General features: G+C 34.4%; 1 protein-coding gene across 12 annotated transcripts in view; it reads left to right on the forward strand.

Annotated features, from left to right (window-relative positions):
- The window catches only part of LOC133570883 (IQ motif and SEC7 domain-containing protein 1-like), a 236,352-nt gene that overhangs the window by 182,868 nt on the left and 25,951 nt on the right, over nt 1-27,533 (forward strand). For all 12 annotated transcript variants that reach the window (XM_061923749.1, XM_061923766.1, XM_061923741.1 and 9 more), the window contains 9 exons: nt 817-978; nt 5,162-5,284; nt 10,089-10,255; nt 10,455-10,594; nt 14,223-14,252; nt 17,565-17,690; nt 19,365-19,464; nt 21,455-21,616; nt 24,151-24,327. In XM_061923749.1, the coding sequence (XP_061779733.1) occupies nt 817-978; nt 5,162-5,284; nt 10,089-10,255; nt 10,455-10,594; nt 14,223-14,252; nt 17,565-17,690; nt 19,365-19,464; nt 21,455-21,616; nt 24,151-24,327 (1,187 nt within the window). The remainder of the gene's footprint in view (nt 1-816; nt 979-5,161; nt 5,285-10,088; nt 10,256-10,454; nt 10,595-14,222; nt 14,253-17,564; nt 17,691-19,364; nt 19,465-21,454; nt 21,617-24,150; nt 24,328-27,533) is intronic.

The raw sequence follows: 27,533 nt of genomic DNA on the forward strand, positions 1-27,533 counted from the left end.
GTTCGATCCCTGCTTCCGCCATCCTAGTCACTGCCGTTGTGTCCTTGGGCAAGACACTTTACCCACCCGCTCCCAGTGCCACCCACACTGGTTTAAATGTAACTTAGATATTGGGTTTGAGTCACTAGAGAAAAGCGCTAAAGAAATATAATTCACTTCACCTAAAACCTTCAGTTTTACAGTGGGTCTGGGTTCTAGTGTTTGTTCCTGTGAGAAATGTACAGTTTTTTGCTTATTTGAAGCATTATTTCTGTCAACAACAACAAAAATAGCTCTTTGTGTATTAAGGTCAGACTTGGTGACGGCCTTGGAGTGTTAACATGTAGCGCGACATCAAACAGCGACTTACAATTTCCGCTCTCGTGATGGGATGGTTGTATCTTTCAGCACTCGTGCTCTCCTTCAGCTGCTAAATTCAGACTAATCTTCACTACTCCTCAATAAAAAAAATTAAAAAATGCTTCCTAGCGTTGGTTTAGTAGCTGACTACTCGCTAGTGGTGAAGGTGCAGTGTGAGCAAGGCCACGTGTCACTACGCCAGGAAAGTAGTTCCTCGGTGTTAGCACCTACAACAAAATGCATGTTAATAAATCGTTGTTGCGGGTTTTTTAGAGGACTCTAGAGAATCCTTTTATTAGCCACCTCTTGCTAGCAGCTTTTCACTATTTAGTATGCACAGAAAGGAGAAGACTTGTTTTGTCTCACATAAAGATTGTGGATGACGGAGGAAATTAAAAAAGGGCTTCCAAGAAACACAACACTGTACTGCAATACATCCCTGCAGTACTTGTACATGATGGTGTGTACTTTCATCAGGAAACCGGAAAAGGGCATCCAGTACTTGACCGAGCGAGGATTCATCCCCGACACGCCAGTCGGTGTCGCTCACTTCTTGCTTCAGAGGAAAGGTCTGAGCAGGCAAATGATCGGAGAGTTCCTCGGGAACCGACAGAAGCAATTCAACCGAGACGTCTTGGAGTGAGTCGAAAACTTCTCCACGTCGAGTCCTACTTTTTTACTGTCCGCGATATCACACGCACGTAGACACCGGTTGTATCGCACATGATATCACACACACGTAAACACTGATTGTATCGCACATGACACCACACAAAAGTAAACACGCTGCAGGAATGGTTGTATCGCACATGATATCACACATACGTAAACACACTGCAGGATTGCTTGTATCGCACATGATATCACACATACTTTAAACACACTGCAGGATTGCTTGTATCGCACATGATATCACACACACGTAAACTATCTGCAGGACTGCTTGTATCACACATGATATCACACACAAGTAAACACACTGCAGGACTGCTTGTATCGCCCTTGATATCACACACTTAAACACTGATTGTATCACACATGATATCACACACACGTAAACACTGATTGTATCGCACATGATCTCACACACACGCAAACTATCTGCAGGACTGCTTGTATCGCACATGATATCACACAAAAAAAACCTGCTGCAGGACTGCTTGTATTCCACATGATATCATCACATGCAAGTAAACACGCCAAAGGACTGCTTGTAACGCACAGGATATCACACACAAGTAAACACGCTGCAGGAATGCTTGTATCTCCCATGATATCACACACACGTAAACACACTGCAGGACTGCTTGTATCACACATGATATCACAAAAAGTAAACACGCTGCAGGACTGCTTGTATTGCACATGATATCACACACACGTAAACTATCTGTAGGACTGCTTGTATCACACATGATATCACACAAAAGTAAACACACTGCAGGACTGCTTGTATCGCACATGATATCACACGCAAGTAAAAACGCTGCAGGACTGCTTGTATCGCACATGATATCACACACACGTAAACTCTCTGCAGGACTGCTTGTATCGCACATGATATCACACATGCGTAAACACTCTGCAGGACTGCTTGTATCGTACATTATATTACACACACGTAAGCTCTCTTCAGTACTGCTTGTATCGCACATGCTATCACACACACGTAAACACACTGCAGGACTGCTTGTATCGCACATGACATCACACACAAGTAAACACTGTGCAGCACTGGTTGTATCGCACATGATATCACACATACGTAAACACATTGCAGGATGGCTTGTATCGCGCATGATATCACACACACGTAAACTATCTGCAGGACTGCTTGTATCGCACATGATATCACACACAAGTAAACACTGTGCAGGACTGCTTGTATCGCACATGATATCACACACAAGTAAACACACTGCAGGATTTCTTGTATCGCACATGATATCACCCACGAGTAAACACACTGCAGGACAGCTTGTATTGCACATGATATCACACAAAAGTAAACACGCTGCAGGACTGCTTGTATCGCACATGATATCACACACAAATAAACACACTGCAGGACTGCTTGTATCGCACATGATATCACACACAAGTAAAAACGCTGCAGGACTGCTTGTATCTCCCATGATATCACACACACATAAACTCTCTGCAGGACTGCTTGTATTGCACATGATATCACACACGAGTAAACACACTGCAGGACAGTTTGTATCACACATGATATCACAAAAAGTAAACACGCTGCAGGACTGCTTGTATTGCACATGATATCACACACGGGTAAACACACTGCAGGACTGCTTGTATCGCACATGATATCACACAAAAGTAAACATGCTGCAGGATTGCTTGTATCGCACATGATATCACACAAAAGTAAACACGCTGCAGGACTGCTTGTATTGCACATGATATCACACACAAGTAAACACACTGCAGGACTGCTTATTGCACATTATATCACACAAAAGTGAACACGCTGCAGGACTGCTTGTATTGCACATGATGTCACACACAAGTACACACGCCGCAAGACCGCTTGTATCGCACATTATATCACACACACGTAAACACAATGCAGGACTGCTTGTATCGCACATGACATCACACACAAGTAAACACTTTGCAGCACTGGTTGTATCGCACATGATATCACACATACGTAAACACACTGCAGGATTGCTTGTATCGCGCATGATATCACACACATGTAAACTATCTGCAGAACTGCTTGTATCGCACATGATATCATACAAAAATAAACACGCTGCAGGACTGCTTGTAATGCACATGATATCACACACAAGTAAACACACTGCAGGACTGCTTGTATCACACATGATATCCCACACAAGTATGCACGCCGCAAGACTGCTTGTATCGCACATGATATCACACACAAGTAAAAACGCTGCAGGACTGCTTGTATCTCCCATGATATCACACACACGTAAACTCTCTGCAAGACTGCTTGTATTGCACATGATATCACACACGAGTAAACACACTGCAGGACAGCTTGTATCACACATGATATCACACAAAAGTAAACACGCTGCAGGGCTGCTTGTATTACACATGATATCACACACGGGTAAACACACTGCAGGACTGCTTGTATCGCACATGATATCACACAAAAGTAAACACGCTGCAGGACTGCTTGTATCGCACATGATATCACACAAAAGTAAACACGCTGCAGGACTGCTTGTATCGCACATGATATCACACACAAGTAAACACACTGCAGGACTGCTTGTATTGCACATGATATCACACACAAGCACACACGCCGCGAGACCGCTTGTATCGCACATGATATCACACACACGTAAACACATTGCAGGACTGCTTGTATCGCACATGACATCACACACAAGTAAACACTGTGCAGCACTGGTTGTATCGCACATGATATCACACATACATAAACACACTGCAGGATTGCTTGTATCGCGCATGATATCACACACATGTAAACTATCTGCAGAACTGCTTGTATCGCACATGATATCATACAAAAATAAACGCGCTGCAGTACTGCTTGTATTGCACATGATATCACACACAAGTAAACACACTGCAGGACTTTTTGTATTGCACATGATATCACACACAAGTACACACGCCGCAAAACCGCTTGTATTGCACATGCTATCACACACACACACATAAACACACTGCAGGACTGCTTGTATCGCACATGACATCACACAAGTAAACACTGTGCAGCACTGGTTGTATCGCACATGATATCACACATACGTAAACACTGCAGGACTGCTTGTATCGCACATGATATCACACACAAGTAAACACACTGCATGACTCTTTGTATCGCACATGATATCACACAAAAGTAAACACACTGCAGGACTGCTTGTATCGCACATGATATTACACAAAAGTAATTACACTGCAGGACTGCTCGTATCACACATGATATCACACACAAGTAAACACTGCAGGGCTGCTTGTATCGCACATGATACCACACAAGTAAACATTATCCAGGACTACTTGTATCGCACATGATATCACACACAAGTAAACACTGTGCAGCACTGCTTGCCTGATGTTTACTTGTGTGTGATATTGTTATTGAGTAACAAACTATTACTATTATGATACATTATTGGTATATAGTTTTTAGCATATATTGTTTAATACTTATATGTTCTTAGCTGATACTATTAATACTCAGTGGCCTAGTGGTTAGAGTGTCCGTCCTGAGATCGGTAGGTTGGGAGTTCAAATCCCGGCCGAGTCATACCAAAGACTATAAAAATGGGACCCATTACCTCCCTGCTTGGCACTCAGCATCAAGGGTTGGAATTGGGGGTTAAATCACCAAAATGATTCCCGGGCGCAGCCACCGCTGCTGCCCACTGCTCCCCTCACCTCCCAGGGGGTGATCAAGGGTGATGGGTCAAATGCAGAGAATAATTTCGCCACACCTAGTGTGTGTGTGACAATCATTGGTACTTTAACTTTAACTTTTAACTTTATATTATGTTACACTTTGATCAAATAATACTGTCATTTTATGATGAAATTATTATATAATATGATGGTATTAATATATGATATTATACTATATGATATGATGGAATACTACTATTGAATCATATATGATACTACTAATACATGATGTAACATTATTATTATATGGTATTATGTGTTATTGTTATAATTATTATTATATGATATAACATTAATATTATATGGTGTGTGTGTGTGTGTGTGTGTGTGTGTGTGTGTGTGTGTGTGTGTGTGTGTGTGTGTGTGTGTGTGTGTGTGTGTGCAGTTGTGTGGTGGATGAGATGGACTTCCAGAGCATGGAGTTGGACGAGGCCCTCAGGAAGTTTCAGAATCACATTCGTGTGCAAGGAGAAGCTCAGAAGGTGGAGCGACTTATTGAAGCTTTCAGGTACACAACAGACACACAAAGTAAACAACATCAAACAAAAGTAAACAAAAGACAGTTTGTTGTACTATATCATGTACTATGTGTTGTACTATATCATGTACTATGTGTTGTACAATATCATGTAGTATGTGTTGTTCTATATCATGTAGTATGTGTTGTACTATATCATGTACTATGTGTAGTACTGTGTCATGTAGTATGTGTTGTACTGTATCATGTACTATGTGTTGTACTATATCATGTACTATGTGTTGTACAATATCATGTACTATGTGTTTTACTACGTCATGTGTCCTGTCATGTGCTATATCATGTACTATGTGTTGTACTATATCATGTACTATGTGTTGTACAATATCATGTACTATGTGTTGTACTACATCATGTACTATGTGTTGTACAATATAATTTACTATGTGTTTTACTACGTCATGTGGGCTGTCATGTACTACATCATGTATTCCGTGTTGTACTATAACATGTACCATGTGTTGCACTATGTCACGTAGTATGTGTAGTACTATATCATGTACTACGTGTTGCACTATGTCACGTAGTATGTGTAGTACTATATCATGTACTACGTGTTGTACTATATCATGTACTATGTGTTGTACTATATCATGTAGTATGTGTTGTTCTATATCATGTACTATGTGTTGTACTGTATCATGTATTATGTGTTGTACTGTATCATGTACTAAATCATGTACTATGTGTTGTACTATATCACATACTATGTGTAGTACGATATCATGTACTATGTGTTGTACTGTATCATGTACTATGTGTTGTACTATATCACGTACTATGTGTAGTACTATATCACATACTATGTGTAGTACTATATCCAGAGGTGGGTAGTAACGCGCTACATTTACTCCGTTACATCTACTTGAGTAACTTTTGGGATAAATTGTACTTCTAAGAGTAGTTTTAATGCAACATACTTTTACTTTTACTTGAGTATATTTATAGAGAAGAAACGCTACTTTTACTCCGCTACTTTTATCTACATTCAGCTCGCTACTCGCTACTAATTTTTATCGATCTGTTAATGCACGCTTTGTTTGTTTTGGTCTGTCAGACAGACCTTCAAAGTGCCTGCCTTACTGGTGACGTTTCACTTCGTTCCACCAATCAGAAGCAGTCACTGGTGACGTTGGACCAATCAAACAGAGCCAGGGGTCACATGACCTGACTTAAACAAGTTGAAAAACTTATTGGGGTGTTACCATTTAGTGGTCAATTGTACAAAATAAGTACTGTACTGTGCAATCTACTAATACAAGTTCCAATCAATCAATCAAAAGTGTGAAGGAAAAAAGACCATTTTTTATTTCAACCGTACACCCCGTCAAAAGCCTAAAGACTGACTGCACAGTTCCTGTCTTCACAATAAAAGTGCCGCTCCATCGCGCCTGCGCTTTCAAAATAAGAGTCTCCGAAAGCCTGCGCAAACAAGCTAGCAAGCTACGGAGTTTGCCGCCAATGTATTTCTTGTAAAGTGTATAAAAACGAATATGGAAGCTGGACAAATAAGATGCCAAAAACCAACCACTTTCATGTGGTATTAGACAGAAAGGAGGAACTTTTTTTCTCCTCCATTTGAAAACGTGGACGTTTGTCATCACTATTGTCTGATCCCAATCAATGCAAGTCATCAGAATCAGGTAATACACCAACTTATATTCTTGTCTTCATGAAAGAAAGGAATCTATATGTGTTAAACATGCATGTATATTCATTAAAACACTATTAACATGTAAACAAAAATCAATGTATGTATATATATATATATATATATATGTGTGTGTGTGTGTGTGTATATATATATATATATATATATATGTATATATGCAGTGTTGGGTTAGTTACTGAAAACCAGTAACTAGTTACAGTTACTAGTTACTTTATTTCAAAAGTAACTCAGTTACTAACTCAGTTACTTAAACCAAAAAGTAATGCGTTACTGTGAAAAGTAACTATTTAGTTACTTATATATTTATTTTTTATTTTTTTAAGGCCCCATTTAATGCCCTTTTAGCCTTAATTTTAGTACTGTTATTGCACTGGAGAATAATACAATCTGTTGATCAACTTGACATGCATTTGCATCACTCAACTCTGCTAAGCAATGTGGTCTACATACAACACACAAAGACAAAGATATGTTTCAAAGGGCCAATTTGTTTCAGACCAGAACAAATTGACAAAACTATTTTAAATAGCTGCAACTTAACATACATAAGTAACAAACAGCATAATAACAACATAGCTGTAAACCAAGAAAGGCACACACTACATACATAAAGCCTAACCAGGCGTTTTCTCAAGGAATTCTGAAATAAAATCATGTCTGAAGCCCAGAACACTCTACACATTTCCCCACTTAGTTTAGAGAAAAGGAAATATTAGCCTGGCCCACTAGTATCCCTCTTTAGGTTTGTGAACTTTATAGTCTAAACATTTAGAGTGATGTGATAATCAAACACTCTAAAAGTTTAAAATGAAAGAGTATATAAGAGAATTGACAGAGTGTGTGTACCTTCAGTGTGCAGTGCCTCATTAAAATCCAGCCGCTGTTGGAGGTGAAGTGTGTGTCTCTTTACTAGCTTCGTCGAAGCATGTTGTTTTTGTCGCTGTTTCAGCATATTTGAAACTTACATTCAACTAAAATGTTCTTTTCTTTGTGGTCGATAAAAGAAACGTACTGAAAATATCTCCATTTTAAGAAACTCGGCTTCGGGGTTCGCCATGACGTCTTGATAGTAGACACAGACACGCCCCCTCCCACACACACACACTCACACACACACGCACACACACACACGTACACACAGACAGCGCGCGGCGCGCCTCTTTTTTGTCGCCTCTTCAGCAGTGCTGCAACACTCAGATCTTCTCAGTTTCTAGCCGATACTACATAAAAAATAACGCAAAATAACGCAGTAACGCATCATGTAGTAACGGTAACGGAGTTACTGAATATAAAAAATAACGCGTTAGATTACTAGTTACCGCCGATACTTACTTTGTAACGCGTTAGTCCCAACACTGTATATATGTGTGTGTGTGTATATATATATATATGATATGTGTGTGTATGTTACTCATCAGTTACTCAGTACTTGAGTAGTTTTTTTACAACATACTTTTTACTTTTACTCAAGTAAATATTTGGGTGACTACTCCTTACTTTTACTTGAGTAATTAATCTCTAAAGTAACAGTACTCTTACTTGAGTACAATTTCTGGCTACTCTACCCACCTCTGACTATATCATGTAGTATGTGTAGTACTGTGTCATGTACCATGTGTTGTACTGAATCATGTACTATGTGTTGTACTGTATCATGTACTATGTGTAGTACTATATCACATACCATGTGTTGTACTACGTCACGTAGTATGTGTAATGCTATATCACGCCGTATGTGTTGTACTGCGTCAGGTAGTATGTGTTGTACTATATCATTAACTATGTGTTGTACTATATCATGTACTATGTGTTTTACTATGTCACGTAGTATGTGTTTTACTATACCATTAACTGTGTTGTACTATATCATGTACTATGTGTTGTACTATATCATGTACTATGTGTTGACGTAGTATGTGTTGTACTATATGACGTAGTATGTGTTGTACTATATGACGTAGTATGTGTAGTACTATATGACGTAGTATGTGTTGTACTATATGCTATATGACGTAGTATGTGTTGTACTATATGACGTAGTATGTGTTGTACTATATGATGTAGTATGTGTTGTACTATAAGACGTAGTATGTGTTGTGCTATATGACGTAGTATGTGTTGTACTATATGACGTAGTATGTGTAGTACTATATGACGTAGTATGTGTTGTACTATATGCTATATGACGTAGTATGTGTTGTACTATATGATGTAGTATGTGTTGTACTATAAGACGTAGTATGTGTTGTGCTATATGACGTAGTATGTGTTGTACTATATGGCATAGTATGTGTTGTACTATATGACGTAGTATGTGTTGTACTATATGGCATAGTATGTGTTGTACTATATGACGTAGTATGTGTTGTACTATATGATGTAGTATGTGTAGTACTATATGACGTAGTATGTGTTGTACTATATGACGTAGTATGTGTTGTACTATATGGCATAGTATGTGTTGTACTATATGACGTAGTATGTGTTGTACTATATGACGTAGTATGTGTTGTACTATATGACGTAGTATGTGTTGTACTATATGACGTAGGATGTGTAGTACTATATGACGTAGTATGTGTAGTACTATATGACGTAGTATGTGTTGTACTATATGACGTAGTATGTGTTGTACTATATGGCATAGTATGTGTTGTACTATATGACGTAGTATGTGTTGTACTATATGACGTAGTATGTGTTGTACTATATGACGTAGTATGTGTTGTACTATATGACGTAGGATGTGTAGTACTATATGACGTAGTATGTGTAGTACTATATGACGTAGTATGTGTAGTACTATATGACGTAGTATGTGTTGTACTATATGACGTAGTATGTGTAGTACTATATGACGTAGTATGTATTGTACTATATCACGTAGTATGTGTAGTACTATATGACGTAGTATGTGTTGTACTATATGACGTAGTATGTGTAGTACTATATGGCGTACCATGTGTTGTACTATATGACGTAGTATGTGTTGTACTATATGACGTAGTATGTGTAGTACTATATGACGTAGTATGTGTTGTACTATATGACGTAGTATGTGTAGTACTGTATGACGTAGTATGTGTTGTACTACGTCTGCAGCCAGCGGTACTGCATCTGCAACCCGACAGTGGTGCGTCAGTTCCGTAACCCCGACACCATCTTCATCCTGGCCTTCGCCATCATCCTGCTCAACACCGACATGTACAGTCCCAACGTCAAGCCCGAGAGGAAGATGAAGCTGGAGGACTTCATCAAGAACTTACGAGGTTAGTACTACTTGGACAAGTACTTGACACAAGTAGTTCTTGTCAACAACCAATCAAAGCGCAGAGTAGAAGTGAGTACTCCAAAAGTACGTGGTGAATACTTTCCCGTTGAACATGATTTGTCTCAAGCTCTCGTTTGGTTTCAAAGATGACGTGATTGCAAGGTGGTCCTGCCTGGTCCTGTGTGTGTGTGTGGCAGGTGTGGACGATGGGGAAGATATTCCCAGGGAGACTCTGGTTGGAATCTACGAGAGGATCCGGAAACGGGAGCTGAAGACCAATGAAGACCACGTGTCTCAAGTTCAGAAGGTGGAGAAGCTCATTGTGGGAAAGAAACCCGTAAGTAACATCGATAGTATATATTTAAAGAAACTATCAGTAGCATTGTAGTCTATATTTAAAGAAACTATCAGTAACATTGTAATATATATGTAAATAAACAATCAGTGACATTGTAGTCTATATTTAAAGAAACAATCAGTAACATTGTAGTATATATTTAAAGAAACAATCAGTGACATTGTAGTATATATTTAAAGAAACTATCAGTAGCATTGTAGTCTATATTTAAAGAAACTATCAGTAGCATTGTGGTCTATATTTAAAGAAACTATCAGTAGCATTGTAGTCTATATTTAAAGAAACTATCAGTAACATTGTAATATATATGTAAATAAACAATCAGTGACATTGTAGTCTATATTTAAAGAAACAATCAGTAACATTGTAGTCTATATTTAAAGAAACAATCAGTAACATTGTAGTATATATTTAAAGAAACAATCAGTGACATTGTAGTATATATTTAAAGAAACTATCAGTAGCATTGTAGTCTATATTTAAAGAAACTATCAGTAACATTGTAATATATATGTAAATAAACAATCAGTGACATTGTAGTCTATATTTAAAGAAACAATCAGTAACATTGTAGTATATATTTAAAGAAACAATCAGTGACATTGTAGTATATATTTAAAGAAACTATCAGTAGCATTGTAGTCTATATTTAAAGAAACTATCAGTAGCATTGTAGTCTATATTTAAAGAAACTATCAGTAGCATTGTAGTCTATATTTAAAGAAACTATCAGTAACATTGTAATATATATGTAAATAAACAATCAGTGACATTGTAGTCTATATTTAAAGAAACAATCAGTAACATTGTAGTCTATATTTAAAGAAACAATCAGTAACATTGTAGTATATATTTAAAGAAACAATCAGTGACATTGTAGTATATATTTAAAGAAACTATCAGTAGCATTGTAGTCTATATTTAAAGAAACTATCAGTAGCATTGTAGTCTATATTTAAAGAAACTATCAGTAACATTGTAATATATATGTAAATAAACAATCAGTGACATTGTAGTCTATATTTAAAGAAACAATCAGTGACATTGTAGTCTATATTTAAAGAAACAATCAGTAACATTGTAGTCTATATTTAAAGAAACAATCAGTATCATTGTAGTATATATTTAAAGAAACAATCAGTGACATTGTAGTCTATATTTAAAGAAACTATCAGTAACGTTGTAGTATTTTTTTTTTTTAACTATCAGTAACATTGTAATATATATGTAAATAAACTATCAGTAACATTGTAGTCCATATTTAAAGAAACTATCAGTAACATTGTATTCTATATTTAAAGAAACAATCAGTGACATTGTAGTCTATATTTAAAGAAACAATCGTGACATTGTAGTCTATATTTAAAGAAACAATCAGTAACATTGTAGTCCATATTTAAAGAAACTATCAGTAACATAGTAGTATATATTTAAATAAACTATCAGTAACATAGTAGTATATATTTAAATAAACTATCAGTAGCATTGTAGTCTATATTTAAAGAAACTATCAGTAACATTGTAATATATATGTAAATAAACAATCAGTGACATTGTAGTCTATATTTAAAGAAACAATCAGTAACATTGTAGTCTATATTTAAAGAAACAATCAGTATCATTGTAGTATATATTTAAAGAAACAATCAGTGACATTGTAGTCTATATTTAAAGAAACTATCAGTAACGTTGTAGTATTTTTTTTTTTAAACTATCAGTAACATTGTAATATATATGTAAATAAACTATCAGTAACATTGTAGTCCATATTTAAAGAAACTATCAGTAACATTGTATTCTACATTTAAAGAAACAATCAGTGACATTGTAGTCTATATTTAAAGAAACAATCGTGACATTGTAGTCTATATTTAAAGAAACAATCAGTAACATTGTAGTCCATATTTAAAGAAACTATCAGTAACATAGTAGTATATATTTAAATAAACTATCAGTAACATTGTAGTCTATATTTAAAGAAACAATTACTGACATTGTAGTCTATATTTAAATAAACTATCAGTAACATTGTAGTCTATATTTAAAGAAACAATTACTGACATTGTAGTCTATATTCAAAGAAACTATCAGTAACATTGTAGTCCATATTTAAATAAACTATCAGTATCATTGTTGTCCATATTTAAATAAACTATCAGTATCATTGTAGTCTATATATTTAAAGAAACTATCAGTAACATTGTTGTCCATATTTAAATAAACTATCAGTATCATTGTAGTCTATATTTAAAGAAACAATCAGTGACATTGTAGTCTATATTTAAAGAAACAATCAGTAATATTGTAGTCTATATTTAAAGAAACAATCAGTAATATTGTAGTCTATATTTAAAGAAACAATCAGTAATATTGTAGTCTATATTCAAAGAAACAATTAGTGACATTGTAGTCTATTTTTAAAGAAACTATCAGTAAAATTGTAGTCTATATTTAAAGAAACAATTAGTAATATTGTAGTCTATATTTAAAGAAACAATTAGTGACATTGTAGTCTATTTTTAAAGAAACTATCAGTAAAATTGTAATATATATATGTAAAGAAACTATCAGTAACATTGTAGTCTATATTTAAAGAAACAATCAGTAATATTGTAGTCTATATTTAAAGAAACAATTAGTGACATTGTAGTCTATTTTTAAAGAAACTATCAGTAAAATTGTAATATATATGTAAAGAAACTATCAGTAACATTGTAGTCCATATTTAAAGAAACTATCAGTAACATTGTAGTATATATTTAAAGAAACAATCAGTGACATTGTAGTCTATATTTAAATAAACTATCAGTAACATTGTAATATATATGTAAAGAACCTATCAGTAACATTGTAGTCCATATTTAAATAAACTATCAGTAACATTGTAATATATATGTAAAGAACCTATCAGTAACATTGTAGTCCATATTTAAAGAAACTATCAGTAACATTGTATTCTATATTTAAATAAACTATCATTAACATTGTTGTCCATATTTAAATAAACTATCAGTAACATTGTAGTCTATATTTAAAGAAACTATCAGTAACTTTGTAGTACATATTCAAAGAGACTGTCAGTAACTTTGTAGTCCGTATTTAAAGAAACTATAAGTAACATTGTTGTTTGTATTTAAAGAAACCATAAGTAACATTGTAGTTTGTATTTAGAGAAACCATAAGTAGCATTGTAGTATGTATTTAAAGAAACCATACGTAACATTGTAGTTTGTAATTAAAGAAACCATAAGTAACATTGTAGTTTGTATTTAAAGCAACCATAAGTAACATTGTTGGTCCTATTTAAGTCACTGACATATTTGAAGCAGACTCGGTCAGGTAATCATTTTCCTTAATTCACATTAGTCATGTGTGGTCAGGGCAGGTACGTTCCAAGAGGTAACAGATTTACTCCATAATTCATATTGTTTGATTCATGTTGTAATGTTCAGTGTGAGGAACTAAAAATGTGTGTTCATGTCAAAAGTGTGAATTATTATGACACATGTTTGTGTTTCCCAATTTTACTTTCACTTTTTGTTTTGTGCTGCACAACGTTGAAGACTTGGGACAGAATTCATGACACAGTTTTATTGTTTCCTTCTAGATCGGATCCCTCCATCACGGCCTGGGATGTGTAAGTCATAACTGTCATGTCATCAATCACTTATTATGATCAATAAGTCATAACTGTCATGTCATCAATCACTTATTATGATCAATAAGTTATAACTGTCATGTCATTAATCACTTATTAAGATCAAAAGTCATAACTGTCAAGTCATCAATTACTTATTATGATCAATAAGTCATAACTGTCAAGTCATCAATCACTTATTATGATCAATAAGTCATAACTGTCATGTCATTAATCACTTATTAGGATCCATAAGTAATAACTGTCAAGTCATCAATCACTTATTATGATCAATAAGTCATAACTGTCAAGTCATCTATCACTTATTATGATCAATAAGTCATAACTGTCATGTCATCAATCACTTATTATGATCAATAAGTCATAACTGTCAAGTCATCAATCACTTATTATGATCAATAAGTCATAACTGTCAAGTCATCAATCACTTATGTGATCAATAAGTCATAACTGTCAAGTCATCTATCACTTATTATGGTCAAAAAGTCATAACTGTCAAGTCATCAATCACTTATTATGATCAATAAGTCATAACTGCCATGTCATCAATCACTTATTATGTGATCAATAAGTCATAACTGTCAAGTCATCAATCACTTATTAAGATCAAAAGTCATAACTGTCATGTCATCAATCACTTATTAGGATCAATACGTCATAACTGTCATGTCATCAATCACTCATTATGATCAATAAGTCATAACTGTCAAGTCATCAATCACTTATTAGGATCAATAAGTCATAACTGTCAAGTCATCAATCACTTATCATGATCAATAAGTCATAACTGTCAAGTCATCAATCACTTATTATGATCAATAAGTCATAACTGTCAAGTCATCAATCACTTATTATGATCAATAAGTCATAACTGTCAAGTCATCAATCACTTATTAGGATCAATAAGTAATAACTGTCAAGTCATCAGTCACTTATTAGGATCAATAAGTAATAACTGTCAAGTCATCAATCACTTATCATGATCAATAAGTCATAACTGTCAAGTCATCAATCACTTATTATGATCAATAAGTCATAACTGTCAAGTCATCAATCACTTATTATGATCAATAAGTCATAACTGTCAAGTCATCAATCACTTATTAGGATCAATAAGTAATAACTGTCAAGTCATCAGTCACTTATTAGGATCAATAAGTAATAACTGTCAAGTCATCAATCACTTTTTAGGATCAATGAATCATGACTGTCATGTCATCAATCACTTATTATGTGATCAATAAGTCATAACTGCCATGTCATCAATCACTTATTATGTGATCAATAAGTCATTACTGTCAAGTCATCAATCACGTATTATGTGATCAATAAGTCATAACTGCCATGTCATCAATCACTTATTAGGATCAATAAGTCATAATTGTCAAGTCATCAATCACTTATTAAGATCAAAAGTCATAACTGTCATGTCATCAATCACTTATTAGGATCAATATGTTATAACTGTCATGTCATCAATCACTTATTATGATCAATAAGTCATAACTGTCAAGTCATCAATCACTTATTAGGATCAATAAGTCATAACTGTCAAGTCATCAATCACTTATCATGATCAATAAGTCATAACTGTCAAGTCATCAATCACTTATTATGATCAATAAGTCATAACTGTCAAGTCACCAATCACTTATTATGATCAATAAGTCATAACTGTCAAGTCATCAATCACTTATTATGATCAATAAGTCATAACTGTCAAGTCATCAATCACTTATTATGATCAATAAGTCATAACTGTCAAGTCATCAATCACTTATTATGATCAATAAGTCATAACTGTCAAGTCATCAATCACTTATTATGATCAATAAGTCATAACTGTCAAGTCATCAATCACTTATTATGATCAATAAGTCATAACTGTCAAGTCATCAATCACTTATTATGATCAATAAGTCATAACTGTCAAGTCATCAATCACTTATTATGATCAATAAGTCATAACTGTCAAGTCATCAATCACTTATTAGGATCAATAAGTCATAACTGTCAAGTCATCAATCACTTATCATGATCAATAAGTCATAACTGTCAAGTCATCAATCACTTATTATGATCAATAAGTCATAACTGTCAAGTCATCAATCACTTATTATGATCAATAAGTCATAACTGTCAAGTCATCAATCACTTATTAGGATCAATAAGTAATAACTGTCAAGTCATCAGTCACTTATTAGGATCAATAAGTAATAACTGTCAAGTCATCAATCACTTATCATGATCAATAAGTCATAACTGTCAAGTCATCAATCACTTATTATGATCAATAAGTCATAACTGTCAAGTCATCAATCACTTATTATGATCAATAAGTCATAACTGTCAAGTCATCAATCACTTATTAGGATCAATAAGTAATAACTGTCAAGTCATCAGTCACTTATTAGGATCAATAAGTAATAACTGTCAAGTCATCAATCACTTTTTAGGATCAATGAATCATGACTGTCATGTCATCAATCACTTATTATGTGATCAATAAGTCATAACTGCCATGTCATCAATCACTTATTATGTGATCAATAAGTCATTACTGTCAAGTCATCAATCATGTATTATGTGATCAATAAGTCATAACTGCCATGTCATCAATCACTTATTAGGATCAATAAGTCATAATTGTCAAGTCATCAATCACTTATTAAGATCAAAAGTCATAACTGTCATGTCATCAATCACTTATTAGGATCAATATGTTATAACTGTCATGTCATCAATCACTTATTATGATCAATAAGTCATAACTGTCAAGTCATCAATCACTTATTAGGATCAATAAGTCATAACTGTCAAGTCATCAATCACTTATCATGATCAATAAGTCATAACTGTCAAGTCATCAATCACTTATTATGATCAATAAGTCATAACTGTCAAGTCACCAATCACTTATTATGATCAATAAGTCATAACTGTCAAGTCATCAATCACTTATTATGATCAATAAGTCATAACTGTCAAGTCATCAATCACTTATTATGATCAATAAGTCATAACTGTCAAGTCATCAATCACTTATTATGATCAATAAGTCATAACTGTCAAGTCATCAATCACTTATCATGATCAATAAGTCATAACTGTTATTGTGTGTAGAATTTTGAGGAGAAAATTTAATTGATTCCATTTTGCAATAAGATGAAATATTTCCTGCATGCTTTGTATTCAATCCCCAAGAAATATGAATGAATATTGCGAGTAAAGACAACAAGATGATGTTTCATATTGTTTGTTTGTTTGTTTGTTTGTTTGTTTGTTTTGAAGGTTCTTTCGCTTCCTCATCGACGTTTGGTTTGTTATTGTCGCCTCTTTGAAGTTCCTGATCCCAACAAACTGCAGAAACTTGGACTTCATCAGCGAGAAATCTTCTTGTTCAACGATCTACTTGTGGTAAATACTCCAGTACTTTTGAAATACTTTAACTTGTGGTAAATACTCAAGTACTTTTTAAATATGTCTACATGTGGTAAATACTCCAGTACTTTTTAAATACTTCTGCTTGTGGTAAATACTCGAGTACTTTTTAAATACTTCAACTTGTGGTAAAAACTCGAGTACTTTTTGAATAATTCTGCTTGTGGTAAATACTCGAGTACTTTTTAAATACTTCAACTTGTGGTAAATACTCGAGTACTTTTTTAATACTTCAACTTGTGGTAAATACTCCAGTACTTTTTAAATACTTCTACTTGTGGTAAATACTCCAGTACTTTTTAAATACTTCTGCTTGTGGTAAATACTCCAGTACTTTTTAAATACTTCTACTTGTGGTAAATACTCCAGTACTTTTTAAATACTTCTGCTTGTGGTAAATACTCCAGTACTTTTTAAATACTTCTACTTGTGGTAAATACTCCAGTACTTTTTAAATACTTCTGCTTGTGGTAAATACTCCAGTACTTTTTAAATACTTCTGCTTGTGGCAAATACTCCAGTACTTTATAAATACTTCTGCTTGTGGTAAATACTCCAGTACTTTTTAAATACTTCTACTTGTGGTAAATACTCCAGTACTTTTTAAATACTTCTGCTTGTGGCAAATACTCCAGTACTTTTTAAATAGTTTTACTTGTGGTAAATACTCCAGTACTTTTTAAATACTTCTGCTTGTGGTGAATACTTCAGTTTTGTTTGCTGTTATCTTGTTTCCTTTTTGCTGTTTTTTTGTTTCCTATTTGCTGCTTTCTTGTTTTCTGTTTGCTGTTTTCTTGTTTTCTATTTACTGTTTACTGTTTTCCTGTTTGTTGTTTTCTTGTTTCCTGTTTGCTGTTTCCTGTTTTTCCTTTCCCGTTTCCTGTCTCTTGTCTCCTCTTTCCTGTTTCCCATTTCATGTCCTTTTGTCCTCTTTCCTGTTCTTGTTTCCTGTTTCCTGTTTTTTCTTTCCTGTTTCCTGTGTCTTTTCTCCTGTTTAATGTCTCCTCTTTCCTGTTTCTTGTTTGCTGTTTCCTGTTTGCTGTTTTCTTGCTTCCTGTTTGCTGTTTTCCTGTTTTCTTGTTTCCTGTTTGCTGTTTTCCTGTTTCCTGTTTTCTGTTTGCTGTTATCTTGTTTCCCGTTTGCTGTTTTTTTGTTTCCTATTTGCTGTTTTCGTGTTTCCTGTTTGTTGTTTTCTATTTACTGTTTTCTTGTTTACTGTTTGCTGTTTCCTGTTTTTCCTTTCCTGTTTCCCTTTTCCTATCCTTGTTTCCTCCTTCCTGTTCTTGTTTCCTGGTTCCTGTTTTTTCTTTCCTGTTTCCTGTGTCCTTTCTCCTCTTTAATGTCTCCTCTTTCCTGTTTCCTGTTTGCTGTTTTCGGTTTGCTGTTTTCTTGTTTTCTGTTTCCTGTTTGCTGTTTTCTTGTGTTCATTTTACTGTTTGCTGTTTTCTTGTTTCCTGTTTGCTGTTTTCTTGTTTGCTGTTCCCTGTTACCTGTTTTCTTGCTTCCTGTTTGCTGTTTTCGGTTTCCTGTTTTCTTGTTTCCTGTTTCTTGTTTCCTTTTTGCTGTTATCTTGTTTCCTGTTTGCTGTTTTCTTGTTTCCTGTTTGCCGTGCCACCTGTGTCACCTAAACAATGTCCTCGCTGTTCTCAGGTGACCAAGATCTTCCAGAAGAAGAAGAACTCGGTGACCTACAGTTTCCGACAGTCCTTCTCTCTCTACGGGATGCAAGTTCTGTTGTTTGAAAATCAATGTAAGTTTTTTTCTTGTCAGATCTTCTTTTTCAAGTGATGACTGATGATCTTCATTAGTCTGCAAACTTGATTCAATAATCAATATTTAACTTTAATATATTATTTTAATTTGATACTTGATGAAAAAAATATTATTTTATTTAGTAACTATTTAATAAGTTACAAATTGATGCAATGGTTGTTGATTCAATGTAAAAAAAAAAAAAAAGAATTAAAAAAAAGTATATATACTCTTAATTATTGTTTTTTTATTTTAATAATTGATTTAGCAATTGTTGTTGTTTTTTTATTTAATAATTGGTTGTAGATTTAATATGTTTGTCTGATACAGTTTTTTTGTTATTTGTATTAGATTTTTCTGGATAATTGTATTGCATCTAATGTAATAAATAACAACGTTTATTTCAATATTTCAGTTAATAATTGTATTGATCATGTATTGAATATTAGTTTAGTGAGATGATTCAAATGTGATAATACAAAATAAAATAAAACATTTAAATGTAATAATAAAATTAAACTAGTAAAAATAGAAAATGTGTCAACAAACAAAATGAGTCAATCAAGAAGATTCCTTGTGGAATTAATACCAAATAACATTTTATTCATGATATCACTTTTATTTGATGAACAAAATAATTGATTATCCTGATCACACAAAAACATTTAAATGTGTTTCTCTCAAATGTAATACAACAAATTTCATGATTTTTGGTTGCTCTCTCTCTCTCTCTCTCTCTCTCTCTCTCTCTCTCTCTCTCTGTCTCTGTCTCTCTCTCTCTTTCTCTCTCTCAAACTCTCTGTCTCTCTCTTTCTTACTCTCTCTCTCGCTCTCTCTCTCTCTCTGTCTCTCTCTCTCTCTCTCTTTCTCTCTCTCAAACTCTCTGTCTCTCTCTTTCTTACTCTCTCTCTCGCTCTCTCTCTCTCTCTGTCTCTCTCTCTCTCTCTCTTTCTCTCTCTCAAACTCTCTGTCTCTCTCTTTCTTACTCTCTCTCTCGCTCTCTCTCTGTCTCTCTCTAACTGTTTCTGACTCTCTATCGCTCCCTCTTTTCTTGTCTCTTTCTCTCTAACTAACTCTCTCTCTTCCTGACTCTCTCTCTCTCTTTCTCTCTTCCTGTCTCTCTCTCTCTTTCTAACTCTCTGTTTCTCTCTCTCTATTACTCTCTCTCTCTCTCTGTCTCTCTCTAAATGTCTCTGACTCTATCGCTCCCTCTTTTCTTGTGTATCTCTCTAACTAACTCTCTCTCTCTTCCTGTCTCTCTCTCTCTCTCTCTTCCTGTCTCTGTCTCTCTCTCTCTCTCTCTCTCTCTCTCACTCTCTCTCTCTCTCTCTACCTCTCTCTCTAACTTTGTCTATCTCTCTTCCTGTCTCTGTCTCTCTCTCTCTCTCTCAATCTTTCTCTCTCTCTCTCTCTACCTCTCTCTCTAACTTTGTATATCTCTCTTTCTATCTCTCTCCCTCTCTAACTCGCTCCATCTCTCTCTCCCTCTCTAACTCTCTCTATCTGTCTCTATATCTCTTTCTCCCTATCTCTCTCTCTTCCTAACTCTTGCTCTGTCTCTCTCTCATTCTCTCTCGCTCTCATTCTCTCTCTCTCTTTCTGTCTCTCTCTCTCATTCTCTTTATCTCTCTCTCTCTTTCATACCCCCTTTCTCTCGCTCTCTCTCATTCTCTCTTTCTGTCTCTCTCTCTCATTCTCTCTCTCGCTCTCTCATTCTCTCTCTCTTTCTGTCTCTCTCTCTCTCTCTCTCTTTCTCTCATTCTTTCTCTCTTTCTGTCTCTCTCTCATTCTCTCTCTCTCTCTCTCTCATTCTCTGTCTCTCTCTCTCTCTCTCTCTCTCTCTATATATATATATATATATATATATATATTTATCTCTCTCTCTGTCCATCTCTCTCTCTCTTCCCATCCTTCTCTCACTCTCTCTCTTTCTCAACCCCTCTTTCTTTTTTCTCTCCTCCTCTCTTTCTCCCTCTCTCTCTGTCCAGACTATCCAAATGGAATCCGCCTCACGTCGGCTATTCCAGGAGCAGACATCAAAGTTCTCATCAACTTCAACGCACCAAACCCTCAGGACCGCAAGAAGTTCACAGACGACCTGAGAGAGTCCATTGCTGAGGTCCAAGAAATGGAGAAATACAGAATTGAATGTGAGCTCATGATTTTACGCGCATGCATGCGCGCACACACACACACACACACACACGGGAACTACAGTTGATAAGATAGCTACCAGATGTGGTTGATGATACATTTTCAGGTGTTTATGTATAAGTGTATAATGATAAGTATGTGTAGTAATAATAAAAATGTGTGTTTTAATAGTAAGTATGTATAATAAAAGGTTATGTGTAATAATAAGCATGTGTAATAATAGTAGGTGTAATATTATTACGTACATGTAATGATAATAAGTATTTGTAATGATAAGTGCATGTAATGTAAATAAATGTGTGTAATAATAAGTATTTGTAATAATAAGTATGTGTGTAATAATAAGTACTTGTGTAATAATGACAAGTACGCGTGTAATAATAATACGTATGTTAAATAATAATCAATATGTTTGTAATCATGATAAGTACAAGTAATAATAAGTATGTGTTTATTACTATTAAGTATGTGTCATAATGAGTATGTGTAATAATAATGAGTATGTGTAATAATAATGAGTATGTGTATAATAATAATATTAATAAATATGTGTAATAATAGTAGGTACGTGTGTAATAATAATATGTATGTTAAATCATAATAAATATGTTTGTAATAATGATAAGCACATGTAATAATAACTATGTGTTTATTACTAATAAGTATGTGTAATAATAAGTATGTGTAATTATAATAAATATGTGCGATAATAATAAGTACATGTAATGATAATAAGTATGTGTACAATAATAATAAATATGTGTAGAAATAATAAGTATATTCTAATATGTGTAATAATATTAAGTTTGTGTGATAATGAGTATGTGTAATAATAATGAGTATGTGTAAAATAATACTGATTATGTGTAATAATAATGAGTATGTGTATAAAAATAATAATAAATATGTGTAATAATAATAAGTATGTGTAATAATAATGAGTATGTGTATAATAGTAATATTAATAAATATGTGTAATAATAATATGTATGTGTAATACTAATGAGTATGTGTATAATAATAATATTAATAAATATGTGTAATGATAATAAGTATGTGTGTAATAATAATAATAATAATGAATATGTGTATAGTAATAATAATAAGTATATGTGTAATAATAATGAATTTGTGTATAATAATAATAATAATAATAAGTATGTGTGTAATAATAATAATAATAATATAATAATAAATATGTTTAATGACTATTAGTACATGTAATAATAAGTATGTGTACAATAATAATACATATGTGTAGAAATAATAAGTATATTCTAATATGTGTAATAATATTAAGTATGTGTGATAATGAGTATGTGTAAAAATAATGAGTATGTGTAAAATAATAATAATACTGATTATGTGTAATAATAATGAGTATGTGTAAAAATAATGAGTATGTGTAAAATAATAATAATACTGATTATGTGTAATAATAATGAGTATGTGTATAATAATAATAATAATAAATATGTGTAATGATAATAAGTATGTGTAATAATAATAAGTATGTGTAATAATGATGAGTATGTGTATAATAGTAATATTCATAAGTATGTGTAATAATAATATGTATGTGTAATACTAATGAATATGTGTATAATAATATTAATAAATATGTGTAATAATAATAAGTATGTGTGTAATAATAATAATAATGAATATGTGTATATTAATAATAATAAGTATGTGTGTAATAATAATACTAATGAGTATGTGTATAATAATGATAAGTTTGTGTGTAATAATAATGAGAATGTGTATGATAATAATATTAATAATAAGTATATGTGTAATAATATTAATAAGTATGTGGGTAATAATAATAATAATAATAATGAGTATGTGTATAATAATAATAATAATAAGTATGTGTATAATAATAATAATAATAATAATGAGTATGTGTACAATAATAATGATAATAAGTATGTGTGTAATAATAATAATAATAATAATAAGTATGTGTGTAATAATAATAAGTATGTGTGTAATAATAATAAGTATGTGTGTAATAATATTAATAATAATAATAATGAGTATGTGTATAATAATAATAATAAGTATGTGTATAATAATAATAATAATGAGTATGTATAATAAAAATGATAATAAGTATGTGTGTACCAATAATAATAATAAGTTTGTGTGTAATAATAATAAGTATGTGTGTAATAATAATAATGAGTATGTGCATAATAATAATAATGATAATAATAAGTATGTGTGTAATAATATTAATAATGAGTATGTGTGTAATAATGATAATAATGAGTATGTGTGTAATTATAATATGTGTATAATAATAATAATAATAAGTATGTGTGTAATAATAATAATAATAAGTATGTGGGTAATAATAATAATAATGAGTATGTGTATAATAATAATGATAATAAGTATGTGTGTAATAATAATAATAATGAGTATGTGTATAATAATAACAATAATAAGTATGTGTGTAATAATAATAATAATGAGTATGTGTGTAATAATTATAATAATAAGTATGTGTGTTGATGGACAGCGGAGCTGGAGAAGCAGAAAGGCGTGGTGAGGCCCAGCATGTCTCAGAGTTCGGGCCTGAAGAAAGAGGGGGGAAACGGCAGCATGAACCGAGCCAGTCTGGACGACTCGTACGCCATGAGCGAGGGTCTGAAGAGGAGTGCGCTCAGCAGCTCCTTACGAGATCTCTCTGAAGCAGGTATGAAATATGAGGGAGGAAATATGCTCCTCTCCTTCTTTTGTCCTAGCAAAATGTTCTGTCGCTGCACCACTCACTCAATATTTACATCTTCATCAACGTTCATCCATCTAGTCCCAGTTGCACTTTAGTCTGATGCCAGGAGAACATCTGGGCCACAGACCCATAATAGGACTTGTTCTCAAGTATCCATATTAGTCATCCGTGCCAAGAGCAACAAACCATTGACAAGCAAGAGATTAGCATGACAATTCATCAAATACAAAACCCAAAAGCAGTGAAGTTGGCTCGTTGTGTAAATGGTAAATAAAAACAGAATACAATGATTTGCAAATCCTTTTCAACTTATATTCAATTGAATAGACTGCAAAGACAAGATATTTAACCATCAAACTGGTAGACGTTGTTATTTTGTGCAAATATTAGCTCATTTGGAATTTGATGCCTGCAACATGTTTCAAAAAAGCTGGCACGAGTGGCAAAAAAGACTGAGAAAGTTGAGGAATGCGCATCAAACACTTATTTGGAACATCTCACAGTGGAACAGGCTCATTGGGAACAGGTGGGTGCCATGATTGGGTATAAAAGCATGGGGCAAGGGTCACCACTTTGTCAACAAATGCGTGAGAAAACTGTCCCAACAGTTTAAGAACAACATTTCTCAACCAGCTATTGCAAGGAATTTAGGGAGTTCACCATCTGCGGTCTGTAATATCATCAAAAGGTTCAGAGAAACTGGAGAAATCACTGCACGTAAGCGATGATATTACGGACATTGGATCCCTCAGGCGGTACCGCATCAAAAAGCGACATCGGTGTGTAAAGGATATCATGGGCTCAGGAACACTTCAGAAACCCACTGTCAGTAACTACAGTTGGTCGCTACATCTGTAAGTGCAAGTTAAAACTCTACTATGCAAAGCCAAAGCCATTTATCAACAACACCCAGAAACGCCGCCGGCTTCGCCGGGCCCGAGCTCATCTAAGATGGACTGATGCAAAGTGGAAAAGTGTTCTGTGGTCTGACGAGTCCACATTTCAAATTGTTTTTGGAAACTGTGGACGTCGTGTCCTCCGGACCAAAGAGGAAAAGAACCCTAGGCGCAAAGTTAAAAAAACAGCATGTGTGATAGTATGGGGGTGTATTAATGCCCAAGGCATGGGTAACTTACACATCTGTGAAGGCGCCATTAATGCTGAAAGGTACATACAGGTTTTGGAGCAACATATGTTGCCATCCAAGCGACGTTATCATGGACGCCCCTGCTTATTTCAGCAAGACAATGCCAAGCCACGTGTTACAACAGCGCAAGCCTGCCTGTTGTCCAGACCTGTACATCAAGCAAGAATGGGGAATAATTCCACCTGGAAAGCTTCAAAATGTGTCTCCTCAGTTCCCAAACGTTTACTGAGTGTTGTTAAAAGGAAAGGCCATGTAACACAGTGGTAAAAATGCCCCTGTGACAACTTTTTTTTCCATGTGTTGCTGCCATTAAATTCTAAGTGACGATTATTTGCAAAAAAAACAAAAACAAATTAAGTTTCTCAGTGTGAACATTAAATATCTTGTCTTTGCAGTCTATTCAATTGAATATAAGTTGAAAAGGATTTGATAATCATTGTATTTTGTTTTTATTTACCATTTACACAATGTGCCAACTTCACTGCTTCTGGGTGTTGCACATCATCGGCAGCCAAGGAAAACACACTTCAGTGCTCCGTGTTTGTCAACAGCAAGTAGATGAAGAATCATAATAAACATTCCGACTTGTGTTCACTGTGACGTGCTCCTTACAATACAAACTATCAAAAATATCATATTTCGCCAGCTGGCTCCTCCCCCTCTGAAGATTTTCACATACAACACGGACGGTTTTAGTATTAGCATTAGTATTAGTATTAAATAGCGTGAACACAAATGTGAGGCGATCCTTCATCGGCTTGTGTCCCGGTAGTGCCTTCCCCTCCGCCGTAATATAAGTTTGCTCTGGCATCTTTTTCCAAAAAAAGCCCTGTCTTATCACAATTAAGACTTGCTGGTCTTATTAACCCCTTTTGGCAAAGTTTTTTTATTAACAATGTTAACAATGCGCGTGCCATTGCTGTACTCCTTGCAATTAGTTTTGTGAATTTCTAAGTCCACAGCAAATCCCTCCTTCTTTGCAGGCGCCTTTGCCGACTTTTTGAGTAACAAAATAGACAAAGCTCGGCAAGAAAAGAAACACACGTTAGTTTTCCTCTCTCTCTCATAAATTTGCGGACAGGAAGTTCATGTTTTGTTTTAGCCAAATAAGTTCACGTTCCTACATCTTCATATTTTGCTCATGAACAAACGCGCACGGATGCCGGTCGTTGCCGGCACATGTTGTGTCAATATGACGTCGTTTTCCGCCAGGAGGCGATGAAGAGCGACTAAAGTCTTCCATCTTTCCAGAAATTTGAGTTCAGTCCTGACAGAGCTTCTTCTTTTTCTTCACGGGGTTCATTTTTTTTTCCTTTTCCTGCCATACGTCCATCATTCATGTGAATTCTTCTTCTTCGTCGTACACATCAGGTACTTCCTGTTTATGTGTAATTACTCCACATCCCATGTGTAATATGACCCCCCCCCCCACCCCCCTCCCCGGCCCCTCCCCCCGCCCCCACCTGTCACTGTCGCTAGGCAGCTTTGATCGCTGCGACTCTTATTGGCCACTTCAAATAGTTCATCTTCTTCACTGAGCTTTTACTTTGAAATCCTGCCCTGAGTGAGGAAGTGAGTTTTCAACTAGTGGCTGTTTCTCAGTACAACTAATTAACAAGTAGGTTAGTAGTGATGATACTCAGGCTTGCATGCCAGATCGTACACCAGCAGCGATACTGTGTCCCCTGCGTGTGTCTGTCGCTTTAAGAAAAAAGGTCAAATGATTGTTTTTTTAACGCCATCAAATAAGATCAATCTTCTTCCTGTTTACGATGTTTTTGTGCAGATAGTTCTTCAATACCTAAATTCATATCCGCTGAGGGTGTCCCGATCTGATATCAAATATAGCTCGCGTATCATGAAAAAACACGTATGAGATTATATGTCGAATGTGTGATATCATGTGCGATACAAGCGGTCCTGCGACGAGTTTACTTGTGTGTGATATCATGTGCGACACAAGCGGTCCTGCAACAAGTTTACTTGTGTGTGATATCATGTGCGATACAAGCGGCCCTGCAAC

Source organism: Nerophis lumbriciformis, linkage group LG01 (genome assembly GCF_033978685.3).
Source record: "Nerophis lumbriciformis linkage group LG01, RoL_Nlum_v2.1, whole genome shotgun sequence".
Lineage (NCBI taxonomy): Eukaryota > Metazoa > Chordata > Actinopteri > Syngnathiformes > Syngnathidae > Nerophis > Nerophis lumbriciformis.